Source organism: Euphorbia lathyris, chromosome 5 (genome assembly GCF_963576675.1).
Source record: "Euphorbia lathyris chromosome 5, ddEupLath1.1, whole genome shotgun sequence".
NCBI lineage: Eukaryota > Viridiplantae > Streptophyta > Magnoliopsida > Malpighiales > Euphorbiaceae > Euphorbia > Euphorbia lathyris.
Window position 1 is genome coordinate 59,463,820 of NC_088914.1, and position 14,992 is coordinate 59,478,811.

General features: G+C 34.5%; 2 protein-coding genes across 2 annotated transcripts; one reads left to right on the forward strand and one right to left on the reverse strand.

The window, feature by feature from the left end:
- The first annotated feature begins 467 nt into the window (after positions 1-467).
- Positions 468-3,729, forward strand: LOC136230462 (uncharacterized). The gene is made up of 5 exons (XM_066019525.1): positions 468-708; positions 806-879; positions 2,206-2,323; positions 2,432-2,743; positions 3,237-3,729. Exons 1-5 carry the CDS (start codon positions 583-585, stop codon positions 3,507-3,509), a joined length of 903 nt encoding a protein of 300 aa, XP_065875597.1. The 5' UTR covers positions 468-582; the 3' UTR covers positions 3,510-3,729.
- A 3,001-nt stretch (positions 3,730-6,730) lies between these two features.
- Positions 6,731-9,309, reverse strand: LOC136230574 (annexin D2). The gene is made up of 5 exons (XM_066019694.1): positions 9,130-9,309; positions 8,377-8,522; positions 7,972-8,190; positions 7,350-7,562; positions 6,731-7,192 (listed from the first exon to the last, which is right to left on the reverse strand). Exons 1-5 carry the CDS (start codon positions 9,203-9,205, stop codon positions 6,896-6,898), a joined length of 951 nt encoding a protein of 316 aa, XP_065875766.1. The 5' UTR covers positions 9,206-9,309; the 3' UTR covers positions 6,731-6,895.
- Between the last annotated feature and the right edge of the window lie 5,683 nt (positions 9,310-14,992).

Here is a 14,992-nt window from a genome sequence, read left to right on the forward strand (position 1 = left end):
ATTTTGCAATTCTATAACACGAACTACTCAGTCTTTCTTTTTATCACAAAAAACTATAAGTCCGTCGTCAAATCATATCAATTTTATTTAGAATTAAGGTCTTTGTTTGTCAAAAAAAAATAATTCTAATTTTCTAATATTTGTTTATTTAGAAAAATAAGTTTTAAAAAAAAAAATTAAATCAGTAAAAAAGATAAAAAAAAAATATTTTATCTTTTAAAAAAATAAATCCATTCTTTGAAAATTCAATATCTTCCTTTCCGAAAGAAAATTCAAATATTTTCCAACAAATAAGGCCTAAACTTATATTTTTTCGGCTGTCACTGGTAAAAAAAAAAGTATATATATATATTTGTTGACTCCTCATCTGATTTTTTTCAAATGTTCGGTAAATTTTCTTGCACATGTCAATATTAATCATCCGTTTAAACATTTAAATTAAATTTAAGAATTAGAACCAAAATAAAAAAGATCAGATTTCTCTCTCTCTCCCCTTTTCTTTCTCTCTCATAAATATCTCTTAAAACACCGCTCTACCATTCGCAACTCCACTCGCTCATCACACCTGAACAAGAAATAGAAATGGAGAGAAGCTACCCACCTGTCAGAGACCCACACGCTTCCACCGCCGATCTGCTCACGTGGACGGAGGGTCGTCCATCGGAAACCCCCACCACTGCATCCACCCAACGCTCTCATGATCACTGGGTATATTATGTTCTCAACAAAACCAGACTAAGTTTCATTATACCCAAAATTAATTTCGTTTTTTCTTATTTTTTTTTTCTGTTTGGTGCATTATCAGCCAGCGGGTAAGATGAGCAAGGTGCTTTATGGAGGTCAGGCCACTGATGAAGAAACAGAGACTCTGAATAAGAAGTAAGGAATTTTCTTTTATTAGAAAGATCAACTGAATGAGCTTTGAGTATCTAGGATTTTGTGATATTTCAGCTTCTGGAATCAGATCTACCACTGCATTTGCTTTTCTTTTTCTTTTTTCCTTGGTTTATTATGATTTGAACAAGGAATTTGAATTTTGGATAACGCAATTAGTTAAACAATGAGGAAAATTAAATTTCGGATCATTTTTTTCGCGAGGTTGTTGGAATGTTCTGGTTTACAAATTAAACAAGTTTGTTTACAAAGTTTTTAGAACTTCAATTCCTTCTTTTTATTCTAGTAAAGCAGTCTTAATTTGTTTTTAAACATGAGGAGAAGTAAGGATTCAATAGATGTGGAGATTAGTTTAATAGCTCGTTCTCATGATGGATTCTTTGTGTTAGAAGAATAATTTGTATTTGTAGAATCAGTTTGTGACTTAGATGCTTAAAGATTCCATTTGAACTCAAAATGCTGATTGGGCTTTGAAGTTCGATTAATAACTATTCCTTTGCTTCATTCAATTATGAATAATTTGCATTTTCCCTTTAAAATTGAACAAATAAACAAAGAAAAAGTTCATTTTATTTGGGGAGCATTGTTTATCCAGTAAGCATAAGAATTAATGAAGGAAAAGAGCAATGAAGAGTTGGACATTAGTTGGAGTCTAGATGTTTGTCTGCTACGACTATTTTCGAAGTGTCTAATGGAGGGAAAAAAGAAGGTATGAAGGTTTTGGTGAGGTAGCATGATTGTAATTATTCAAATCTTGTCTGAGGCCTTTTGTTTAGATGATCTGCTAATTGACTTATTGAAAGAATCAAAATTGTTTAGGGGTTCCATCCCAAGTTAATCCTCTATGCAATTGAGCTATGAAAAATCTGAATATGCCTAACTTCTCATATCTTTAATGTATGAAAACATTCTGATATGATAGCTTCATAAGAACTGGATGCTGTGTAACTGGTATAGACTTCATGAATTATGAGAATCAACTGAACGCCATACTAAGCCGAGTCACTTCATTTTGTGCTTCTCCTGTATATTACTATGTGTGCATTCTATAATTGCCTTATATTTGTGTGCTTTTATGTACTTTGCCCATATCACCTTCAAATGAAAACTACTCGCATCATCCCATACGGTTACAGACAAAATATAGTTGACTTTGTTCCAACAAAGTCACCATAAAAGTTGCCTTTTTTTCTTTTTGGTTGTATATTTGAGCATCAAGGTGTGTCTCTAAGCAATGGATTTCATAACATATTAACATGTATGCCTATCTACTGTCCAATCCATCTTAGTTCTTCCCTTTGCTATCTCCAGAAAGCCTTGTTCAGGTTACAAGCTAAAGGAGATGAATGGCAGTGGTATATTTGCAGCTAAAGGTAGCGATGGATCTCATCCTGGCAGTGCTAACAAAACTAGTGTACGCACGTATCAGGTATTTATTCTATTTCAGACCACAGGATTTAGGATAAAAATCCTTCATCACTTAAAGACTAATGATAATTATAATTCTTCTTATATGCTTTCAAATTTGCATCTTCAGCAAGCAATGAATGGAATGAGCCAAATATCATTTAGTACTGAGGAAATTATTTCCCCGAAAAAACCTACCTCTCTCCCTGAAGTAGCAAAGCAGCGAGAGTTAAGTGGGACTTTGCAAGATGCAGACATGAAGAGTAAAAAGCAGATATCAAATGCAAAATTCAAGGAGATCAGTGGGCATGATATCTTTGCTCCATCCCCTGAAATTGTGCCTCGATCTTTAGCAGCTGCACGCACCTTGGAATCAAAAGAGACGAAACAAATTGAGAAACCTGTCACACGTAACATACGCACTTCTGTAAAAGTTTCTAATGTGAGTATGAATTTCTCTTCATCCTAGGTCATTCTTTATTTTTTCACCCGTATTTTCTTATCCCAGTATCTAATTGGCTATATGGGCTTGTGTATTGTAAGATTACAGAAACGACTCTCAAAACATAAAGTTTGTATGGACTGAGTTGCAGTTCGATTCCCTTTTGCATGTCAAAATGATGCAAAGTACTCGATATATGACCAGTCTTGCTCTTTTTTGTTATGCACAGTTTTTTTTTTTGTTTTTGTATTGTGGATAATGCTCAAAGAAGTTCCTGGCTAGTCTTGATCAATCTTACAGAATTATTTCCTAAAAATGATAGGCTTACCTTATCTAATTAGATTCAATTTTGGTTATATTCCCCACATAATTCCTTGCTGTCCTTTGCCTGGTTTAGTGGCATATTTTCTGCTTGTGCTTGTGTTTGATGATCCTATTATGCAATTCATGTTGGAAGTTGCTTATTTCAAATGCTACATCATTATTTATACAGCCTGCAGGAGGTCAGAGTAACATACTGTTCGGTGAAGATCCAGTTGTTAAGTCAGCAAAGAAAATACACAACCAGAAGTTTCAGGAGTTAACAGGCAATGATATATTCAAGGGAGATGTTCCTCCAGGATCAGCTGAAAAGCCGTTAAGCAGTGCTAAACTAAAAGAAATTAGTGGGAGTAACATCTTTGCTGATGGAAAGTCAGAATCCAGGGACTATTTTGGTGGTGTCCGGCAGGCCCCTGGTGGCGACAGCAGCATTGCATTGTTGTAATGTAAGTGCACTGCAGGGGCCAATCTAACTTCTAAAAATGGTTCATGCAAATTATGTTACTTTTTTAAGTTATTACTGTGCGAGTGTTCATTTCTTTTTATTGTTGTTGAGTCTTAAACTGCCCTTTTGATCGTATGATGGCTGTGGCTTTTAGATAAACATGAGACACGATAGCTAATTTAGTTACTTGTATTATCTGTATCAAGAGTTTTGCTTTGTTTCTTTTATTGTCGATGGTAGAGTTGAGTTGCACAAAACTAACCTAACTTAATAGAAATAGGTAGGTTAATAGAATTAGATTACCTGCAGACTGAAAATAATGAGTTGTGGCCTAATAAATTCCCAAGCTATTGACTGCTACTAAACTTCAAAACATAACATAAAAGTCATTCAATTTACACATTCTAATACTATGGCTACCAAATTTTAACTAGCGCCTCAAAATGATAATTAATGGCCTCAAAATGAAGTTAAAATGATTGTTAACAACTTTAAAATGAAAATGTTTAAGAATTAAAGTTGTTTAGAACAAAATTTATTACGAAACACGTTTTATTTTTTTAAATCACCAACTTTTGTTCTCTCTTGAAAAATTCACTCTCTTTTAATCAAACAAAACCTAAATGATTTCAAAACGAAAATTTTGAAGAATTAAAATTGTTTAAAATATCATCCATTCTTGGATTTTTTTTTATTTTAAAGTTTGCAGCAATCATTTTGAGACGTTGATTGAAGTGTGGTGCCTATAATGTAAAAAAGTGTAAAATTGAATGATTTTTATATTACTATTTCAAAGTTCAGTGACAATTCCATGTAAATGAGTAAGGCTCTGTTCTTTATTACTGAAAAAAACTGAACTGAACTGAACTGAATGATACTGAATACTGAATTGAATTTAACTGAATGCTACTGAACTTAACTGAATGATACCGAACTTAACCGAATTTAATCGAACGTAACAATAATGATGATATTAGACTTTAAAATAATTTAATGATAATATTGGACATTAATAAGCTTATAATAATAATAATAATAATAATAATAATAATATTTCTACCAAAAAAAATAATATCAATAATAAATAAACATATTATTAAAGATTAAACTAAATTAAATATCAAATAAAATCTAGGCTCGATAAAATCCTATGACATTAAATTAAAATGAGTCTAATTTAAATTAAAAATATAAATTACATACAAACACAAATTTATATATAATTTAAAGCCTATGAAATTAAATACAAATTTTTATATGAATACACACTCTTAACTTTTTATTACAATTAAGTATTAAGGTACAAAAATACCTTTAACGTTTTGGGTCCGGGGTTATTTTACTCCTAACGTCTAAATATGAATTTTCATATGAATACAAAATCTTGACTCAATTTATCAATGTTAAGGGTAAAATTGCTATTGGCTTCTAATATTAGGGATAAAATTGCACTATTTGAGATATTAAGGTAGTTGAGCCAGTTAATTTTTTTAGAGCATTGTAATGTAAACGTATTAATATAATATTTATTTACTTTTCGCAAAATTTGCAAATAAGTTGCACCAAATAATTATAATTATAATAAATAATGATAATATATATAATGACAAAGCATAAATTATATATAAATATAATTATAATGAAAATAGATAAATTAATATATAATAAATTATAATAATTATAATAAATTGCTGAAATTATAAATAAATAATGATAATAATAATAAATTATATATAAATAATAATAATATATAATAATTATAATAAATAATGATAAATTATTGAATACTGAAACTGAATACTGGAACTGAACTGAACTGAACTGATTACTACTGAACTGAACTGAACTGATTGTTATTGAAATTAAGTAATAAAGAACAGGGCCTAAAGGTCAGTGGTCGTTGTGTAATTTACCTTCATGACTAATATTTTTTTAATTCTAAAATTACCTTTCATATATTTATCATCTATTTATGTTTCATATTTTATATGGAAAACGGTAAAAATACAAAATAATAATAATAATAGAAAAACATAAAAAATGGTAAAATGTAAAAAACACAAAAATGGTAAAAAAACATGAAAAATTATAAAAACGCATAAAATAGTAAAAATGGAATAGAAATGTATTTTTGTTTTTTATATTTTTCATGTTTTTTGCATTTTGTACATTTTTTTTAAATAGTAGATATTAAATATTTGAATAATTGATAATAATAATTAAAATTTTAAAATAAAAAAAAATTATACTAGACGGTAATAATCTTTTAAATTAAAAATTAATTATTTCATTTTATCTCCTTTCATCAATCAAACATAGATATAATTATTTTTTAAAAATAATTATTTTATTATTTATTATTTCATTTGTTGGTAATACCTATTTTAAGCACTTTATGGTTGGATTTCTTAGAAATTGCAAGTTTAATATATGAAATGATTCGATTTTTACTTATAACGTTTTTAAACGAGAAGGATTTTACTTTTACCTAATAGAAGATATGAAAGGACTGATTGATAAAGTTGACTATTAAAATAAATATTTTAAATATAATTGATGTTTAAAAGTTTTAATGTAAATAATTAAATTTAGTTAAGGAGGGATAAAATTGAATTAAAAATAAAAGTGTATCACATAAATTTGCAGTTTAAAGAATAAAAACCTTATAAAGTCCATAAAGTCGTTAAAACGACTACAAAAAGAAAAAATAACCATAAAAGGTATTGAAAATACGAAAAAAAAAAAAAAAAATTCTCGTGAGCCCAAAAGAGGAGAAAGAGATGAGAAGATCAGAAAATGGAGGTTTGAGGGTCACTTTACACCTAAAACAAATAAATAGAGCATCGGATCCTGTAACCAACTCAAGAGATTACTATAAATTTGCGAACTGACATGGTACTTGGCCCCAGACATGTGTTTTCACTGACAATCAGAATGCTTGGGAACAGAGCTTTTTTTCAAAAATTTATTTATTTTTCTACAACACATTCAGCATTAGATTCTAGTTTACTATAATACTAACACAATTTACAATCAATTTCCTAAAATTACTATCAACATATATCGGCACAAATACAATTTTCTAAAATACACACTTCCTATTTACTGATAAACTGTGATGTTGCTTAAAAAAAGGGAAAATTTATATAAATTTGGAACTTTATCCCCATTACTAGCATATGCAATGCAACAATGGTTATTGATATGCAACAAGCAAAGTATAACTGCATAGCACATGTTTATTGATTTGATTTCATACTTAGTCCATTACACACTTCCAAGAAGCCAACAATGCACCCAAAACAGGTTAATCCATGACAAGATACTCCAGCATAAACAACAAACAAGCACACACAATAGCTTAATCTGCATTCTAAAGGAATAGCTCAAAGATCTCCATGGCCAATCAGGGCCTGAAGCATTTTCTCATAGTCTCCAGAAGTGTCTCCAGCAATGGCTCGATCCAAAGGAACACTGTTACGGCGATGGTATTCCTCTTTGATGCGTGCCATGTCAACCTCAGCCCTCGTAGTAACAACTCTAGTAAGAGCCCATTCATCAGTGCCAATTTTGTTGATAGCCTGCCTCAGAACCTTCTCAAAGTGTTTCTCTGGCAAGGTCAAGCACTTGATTGTTGCTCTAAGAAACTTGAGGAACTCATCTTCGGGGTCGACCTTCAAACTCTGCAAATGGATTCCTTTGATGCGTTTAGATATATATGCATATGGGAAGTTTACACAGCAAATATACAGGACATACACATGCAGCAAAGCCTTGAATCTTTTAAGTCTTAAGTGAGAATTGTTAGTTGAAAGAAAGTCATATACTTGATGTTGATACCTTGTTAATGGCATTCCCATATGAATTGTTGTAGTGATTGAGAGTTGCATTAAGCTGAGCCTTGCTCCTTGTTGTCAGGATCCTTACAATCTCGTCATCAGCATAAGCTTTGTCTGAGATCTTCTGATTAAGTATCTTAGCCTCTGATTTTGCCAATGTCATGTTCACTTCTTCACCGTGGTAACGGTATGCAGTCACAAGAGGAACCAACAGCTGCACAAGAGCAATGTGAAAATAAAATAAACAAGTTCACCTTAGAACAAGAATAACAAACATTTCTGCACAGAAAAAGAGAAAGAATTGTGCAGTGAAGGCATACAGATAAGCTTTGGAAGTATACAACTCCTTGCAATTCCAAGGAAAGCAATAAAAGGGGAAATAGGGACAATTTAATGCAGTTTAAAAACTTAAGATGTCTATTCACATGTTCATTTTATTCTGATTAATCACGGATACTTGGAAGAAATACTGAAGTTCCAATTATGACATAATAAGTGAACTCCATGTGAGCCAAAAAGTTCTGTAATGGGCAACATCTTCCATAAGGGACCTCTTATAATTGCAGTCCAACTCCTCACAACATAATAAACATAATATCCCTGAGTTTTGAAGAAGACAATACCTTGCGGTAGTCTCCAGTTGTGTGGTATGCAACATCTTCCTCAAGGGATTTCTTATAAAGAGTATGATATGCCTGTCTGACCTTAAATAAGTCATGTGGAGATCTAGTACAGGCTATTTCCATGAGGACCCAGTTGCTTGAAGTGAACCTTTTGGTCGATTCATTAGCCAAATATGCATCACGGTCCGCAGGATCCAGTGTCCATAACAATATGCATCTCTGCATAAGGTAAAAGATTCGCGAAATCAAGCATTAGCTGTCTGAATGTTAATTCAGGTTTGGCATAATTCCCATTTGAAAGAAGAAAAACCAGCATAAAGTGTAGGTAGCTAAAACATATTTCTTGCCTCACCTTCACAGCAAGATTTATTTGAACAAAAATTACATAGATAAAGAAAATCTGACCTCAAAGTCACTGGAAAGTTCTTTGTCTAGAGCTTTAAGGAGATCTTCCCCATAAGCTTCTTTGTAAACCTGTCGAATTAAATTGCGTTGGGAAGCATTCCTATGAGCCAAAATGGTGATGATCAATTCCTCATTAGTACCCCATCCTGAAAAAAAGAACGGAACATCTCAGTATTGGATCATCCAATCAGATAGAAGAGGGGAAACTGCTACAGAAATGCAGAAATTACTTTGACTAACAGATTAATGTTGAATCATTGAGTCCAAAGTTCAACAAAATAAATAATTAACCAAGCACCACGCCTTTACAGAAAGCTGCTAACTGAATTGAACTAAACATCCGAAAACAAATACAAATTCTGACTTTCACCCAAACAGAGAATTATAAAATAAGATCAAAATCAAAAGTGTCAAAAATATAGTACATATATGAAGTCTCAAAAATGGAAAATCAAGAAACAAATGTGGATAATAAGCGGGAAGAGACACAGCACTCAGAGCTACAGATGAAAGATAAAACACGGAAACCCTTTGTGTTCTGAAAAAAAAAAAAATCAGATGAAATTAAATTGATTAAACCGAGAAGACAACCCAATGACATAAAATAAAATCAGTTGAATGACAAAAAAGATCGATTGATGATAAAAACAAGTGGAAAATAGAATGATGAGAGAGCAGGAGTATCAGCAAAATATGATATGAAAACATGAGAAGGTAGACTGAAAACCAAATGGATCTTTGAATAATTCAGACCTGCAAAAGCTTTGTGAAGCTGCTCAGCATCCTCAGATGGAGGTGGAACATGGGCTGGAACTTTGAGGGTCGCCATTGATATTCAGAAACTCTGTATGGAAAATGTGATGTGAGGAATGGAAAATGGTAGTACTATGTACTAGAAATGCCAGTCAATTATGAACGAAATGGCGTTTGGTGTCCTTCCTGATATAATAAATAATTGCATCCGATCAAATAAGGAGAGTTATTAAAATCATATCTTTCGGCTTAGTACATTATTTGGCTTTGGTAACTTTCAAGGCGTCATGGTACAACCGAGTGATTAATTGATTACATTTTATGTAAGTTCAGAAAACTAACTGGATATTTTATACAAGTTTAAGGGTTATCGAAATATTTTAAAAATTTAGGAAGCCAATCAAGCTTTTTAGATAAATTTAGTGGATAAATAATATATTAAGCCTATCTTTTTTTTATAATCACCACGCGATCAAACAATGACATTAAATCATATCTTTCCTTTTTTTGAAAGGAGACATTAAATCACATCTTTTGATGATGACCATGTGGGAATTCATACATTTTTCATGAAAAAAATGAAAAAGATAATCATAACAAAATTTACCAAACCATCTCCATAATGATATGGTTTTCTAAATTCTCAAACTTAGGAGATCATTTAAATAGTGAGACACTCCAACAAGTTGATATGTCTTCCTGAAATATATAACCAATTATTATGGAGAAAACTCATAAAAGCAACACACTAACAAGAAACAAAAATACATAAGAGACACTCCTACAGACAGGAGAGACTATATGCCCTCTTATTATTGGTAAATATAATAATATATAATAATTTGAATGATAGAAAAAATAAATATGGAGTGAGTATGAAAAGTATTATTGGAGATGACGGCGGCGATACCACCATGGCCTCGGTGAAATTTGCATCGTATAGGGACTCATTGGTAGGCAATAAACTAGTGGGAGATACACATGTTCACAAAGACCTCTTGGCTGAAGGATTAATTACTGTTTCTTATGAAAACCCGTTGAAACTGAGTTTTACTGTGACACCTTACTATTGGATGAATAGGCTGCCCCTTGGAAGACGACTTTTATTGTTAAAGTCTTAGGACGAAACCTTGGTTATATTTCACTTCAAAAACGTGTTTTGGAGCTGTGAAAACCGAATGGGGAGGTGGAAATCATGGATATCGGTTTCCATCTTGTTTAGTTTAGGGACTTTAACGATAGGGAATGATTTGTTCGGGATGGACCTTGGATCATTTAGGGACACTACCTTTCGGTTCGAACATGGTTGTCTGAGTTTCATGCAACTTCTGCTACCATTACTTCGACTATGGTGTGGGTCCGCTTCCCAGATTTACCTGTCCAATTATATGATACAGATTTCATCATGGCCATTGCAAATTCCATTAGGAAAGCGGTCAAAGTTGATAAAAACACCATTAAAGCCACTAGAGGGAGATTTGTCCATGTCTTGGTCGAGATTGACTTACTGAAACCATTAATTGCTGAGTTTGAGGTAAACCACTTCACGTACCGAATTGAATACGAGGGCATACATGTGATGTGTACCAGGCGTTATGATCACTCAAAAAATTGTTTGCACCTTTCCAAGCATTAAACCTTCAGGTTTTAGTGAATGCAATAAGGATTCTACCGCACCTGCCGAATCAGACTCGAGAATGGTTAGTCTAAACGTTGCTGCTACTGTGGGCTCTTCGGTTGGGAATGACTCCGAATATGGACCATGGATGATGGTGCCAAGGAGAAAATATAACTCAAAGTTGGACATACAAATAACTAAAGAGACAATGACTTAGGCTAGGGCTGCGACTACTTCAACAGGTTTAACGTTAGTGAATTCGGGTGTAAAAAATGATGGGACATTACGAGGGAGGGGGTAAACATATGATGTTATTGGAAAATAGGCCAAAGAGTAATGGGTACTTTACTGCTCCAAAAGGTGATGTTGCTGCTTCGGGTATAAAAATTGGTAATAGGAGGGGAGCAAGTTTGAACAAGCCACTCTGTGATATCACTAGCCACAACATTTTTGGGGAGCTACGAAGTGAGATAATCGATCTAGTGATTAACCTCGAAGCTAGTGTTGTGATACTTAGCCGAGCCAAAAGGGGTAGAGCCAATCAACCGTGGGGTAATGTTTGTGCAACTACTAGTGTTGGGGTGATTCCAATGGTATTTGGGTCAACATCATTGATTGATCAGATTCAGCTCCCTGATTCAGGCGATACTGTTGGGCTTTGGAGACTAATAGATAGGCCTAAAAAAATTTGGGCGATCAAGGTTTCTTGAGGAGTATAAATATAGCCTCTTTCTTTGTAATCCGGATCTCGAAAATTATAGTAAATATCCTGGCTTGGTAGTGCCCCCAGACGTAGTCATTCAAATTGAGTGGCGAACTGGGTAAACAATTCTTGTATGTTTGTTTGTGTTTCGTTTATCGTAATTGCATTAGTTCCCAACAGGTACATGCAGTGCTATTAAGGTGAATTTGAGAGAACCGAGGTTGGTTGGCAAGCAAGGCGTCAACGCATGAGTTAATTTGAATGTAGGAGGTTCCTCCCTGCATAAGCGTTGAACCATATGGGTTTTCTCGCACCCAAATTTTTGTAATGAAGGTTATTTCTTGGAATTGCTTTGGTGCAAGCGGCACTAAGTTCTTGCGTGGGAGTCGTCATAATTTGCACTGGGGGTTTTAGTGGCGGAATTTGGATGTTTTGGCATGGCGATCACCTTAATTTGGCTGTTAAGAAAGTGAATCAACAATTCTTTCACACATATGTAATCTGTGGTTTGTGCAGTTTGCAAATTCAGGCATTCAATTAAAAGTTGTTATTGTGACTATTTACCCCAAAATGAGTTATTTGGAGAAATTAAAAAAATTGACTTTTATTAAAGATACAAACACAAAACGGATGAGTTTTCTCAACAAAACAACAAGGGTTTCTCATACAGAAGAAGAAAATCGAACAGAGGAAGAAGAAGAGAGCCTTGAGGCTTTTGGTTTTCCTTTCTCAAACAAATGGAAAAGTAAAGTACACTTAATAAGACTTGAAGTCTTTATATACACGCAAGGCAAAGGTTCAGGGGCACATGCGTCTTTTCGCACTAGCCAGGGGCATTTTCATCATCTCCAGATTAGTGACACTTTCTAGAAGGACCTCATCAAGCCATTGTGTTTATCACCACACCTAATCACACCTCAAGAAAATCACCACCATTCACCTCATCAAAGGGCTTAGATCAAGACACTTGTTTCACTATTTTCTTGGTCATTAAGTTTACTTGGTGGGCAAACCTAGCATTAACATATAAATGTAATAGTTAGAGGTTTTTATTTTTATTGAGAAATTAAGGAGTTCAAGGGAATTTTTTACCTCATTTATGGTATCAGAGCAAACTGAATCATCTTCTTTTGAGCAAGCATCAATGGCCGCTCCTATTATCAACTCCAGCAGCCCCTATCACCTTCCACCAAATGAAACTCCAGCTCTATCCCTGGTTTCGTAAGAGCTTTCCGGATCCAACTATCATCAATGGTCTCGGGCCGTGAAAGTTGCCCTCATGTCCAAAAACAAATTCTCATTTGTCGATGGAACTATCAAGGCGTCGGCCTTAGAAGATGCCATGTACAATCAATGGGAGAGGTGCAACAATATGGTTATCTCATGGATACACCATGCCATTTCCCCCTCCATTGCTCGAAGTATTATGTGGTTGGATAAGGCCGATCAGATATGGGCTGACTTGAGGGAGCATTTTGCTCAGGCGGACTCGTTGAGGATTCTGGAGCTCAGGCGGGAGATCCATAGCCTGAAACAAGGTAACAGAAATGTTGCGGAGTATTACACTAGTCTCAAAATACTCTACGACAAACTGTTAAACCTACGACCTATGCCCAAATGTACCTGCCGGACACCGTGCAGCTACGGAGCCTTCAAGATCTTGCGAGATCAGCAAGAGGCAGACCAAGTGATCACCTTTCTACAGGGACTGAATGAGTCCTATTCCAATGTATGTTCCCAGATTCTCCTTATGGAATTGATGCCGTCACTCAACAAGGTTTACGCTCTGTCTATTCAACACGAACGACAGATTGGATTTGCACCTGCCAAACAAGGAGAGGAAAATGAAAGCAATCCATTCGCAGGTTTCACAAACACACAAGGCAGGCAAAACAACAATCGAAATAACTCGAGGTATGCAAATCGAAAAACCAACAGCAAAAATACATCTTTGTGCACTTATTGTGGGAATATGGGCCATACTGAAGATATATGTTTCAAGAAACATGGTTATCCGCCAAACTATAGAAATAGAAATAAGGGGAATCCTTTCAGAACTAATCAACCCAAGGCCAACTCAGCAGTGAATCAGGGCAGAGACAACGGGGATTCTGGTGAAGAAGATAATAGGCAGGCAAACGCAGAACCGTTCACTCTAACCAAAGACCAGTATTAGACGCTAGTCGCCTTATTGCCACTGAGCCATTCAGGAAAGGCCCCGGCCTCAGGCAGCAGCATCAACACCTTTGTCAAGGGAGATAGTTCTGGTAAAAGCCTAAACCCTAATTCTATTTCATCATGCTGGATAATAGACACGAGAGCCACGGACCACATCATTTGTGACACAAAACTATACACTTCGTACACAAAAATAGACAAATGTTGGGTAAATCTGCCTAATGGAGAAAAGGTTAAGGCAAAACATGTTGGTACTGTAACTCTAAGTCCACAACTCGCTTTGCATAATGTCTTATGCATACCTGCTTTCGATTACAACCTCATATCAACTAGCAAATTACTAGATACTGGTGAACTGTGCATTGTGATAAGTGGGTCCATGTGTGTGATACAGGACACAACAAGTTGGAAGAGGATTGGCTTGGCTAGGGAGCATGAAGGCCTTTACTATTTAAAATATCCATTGCCTAGTAGTCATTGTTCTGTTTTTTCAATTAAAGCAAATGTATGGCACCAGCGTTTTGGCCATCCCTCTTACGAAAGGATGAAAGGCCTCAACTTACCTTGTAATGACTTTGATTCATCTAAAAGAACGCCATGTGACATTTGTTGAAACACCTTTCCACATGATCTTGATCTGACAAAATTATTTAAGTTAATCCATGATTAAGGGATAATTAAATTTAAGTGCTTTGATTTAATTGTACTAATATGTTTGTTCAATGTTGAGTGTAAATATAAGTGCAAATGGAAATAAAAAGTAAGACAGGACGAAGTCAGCATGAGAAAACAGCACAAGCTGAGTGGAGTATAACTCAGCGTGATAGAAGATCTCCATAACAGAAGCTTAAAGATCAAACAAATCAGCGAAGCTGAGTGGAACACAACTCAGTATCAAAAGTAGAGAAGTTTTCTTAAGAACTGTGTCTTGTAGAACGAAGCTGAGTAAAAGAGAATTCAGTATTTGTATTAGCAAACAATCGCATACAACGGCTATCAAAGACAAGCTGAGTGATCTTCAGGACAGCGCGAATGATCCGTTCGCTAAAAGACAAGATCTGACAACTGTCTGCACCAATAATAGAAACCTTGGAATTACGCAAAAGCTAATTTCAAGATGCATGGGTCAACTGTTCCTTTGCTAAAAGACAAACTAGCACAAAAAGACGAAACCTGCGAGAAGAAGACAAACCTGACGCCTGCGGAATTCAGACGACAGGATTGGCCTGCAAATCTGAAGCTGACCAGAGCCTTGTCTCAAAAAGGAGCCGTTTGGATTCAACGGATAAATCCAGAATTCAAATGAACAAGTCTTCAGAATACAACTATAAAAGGACAAGTATACTTCTTGAATCCTTAGCAGA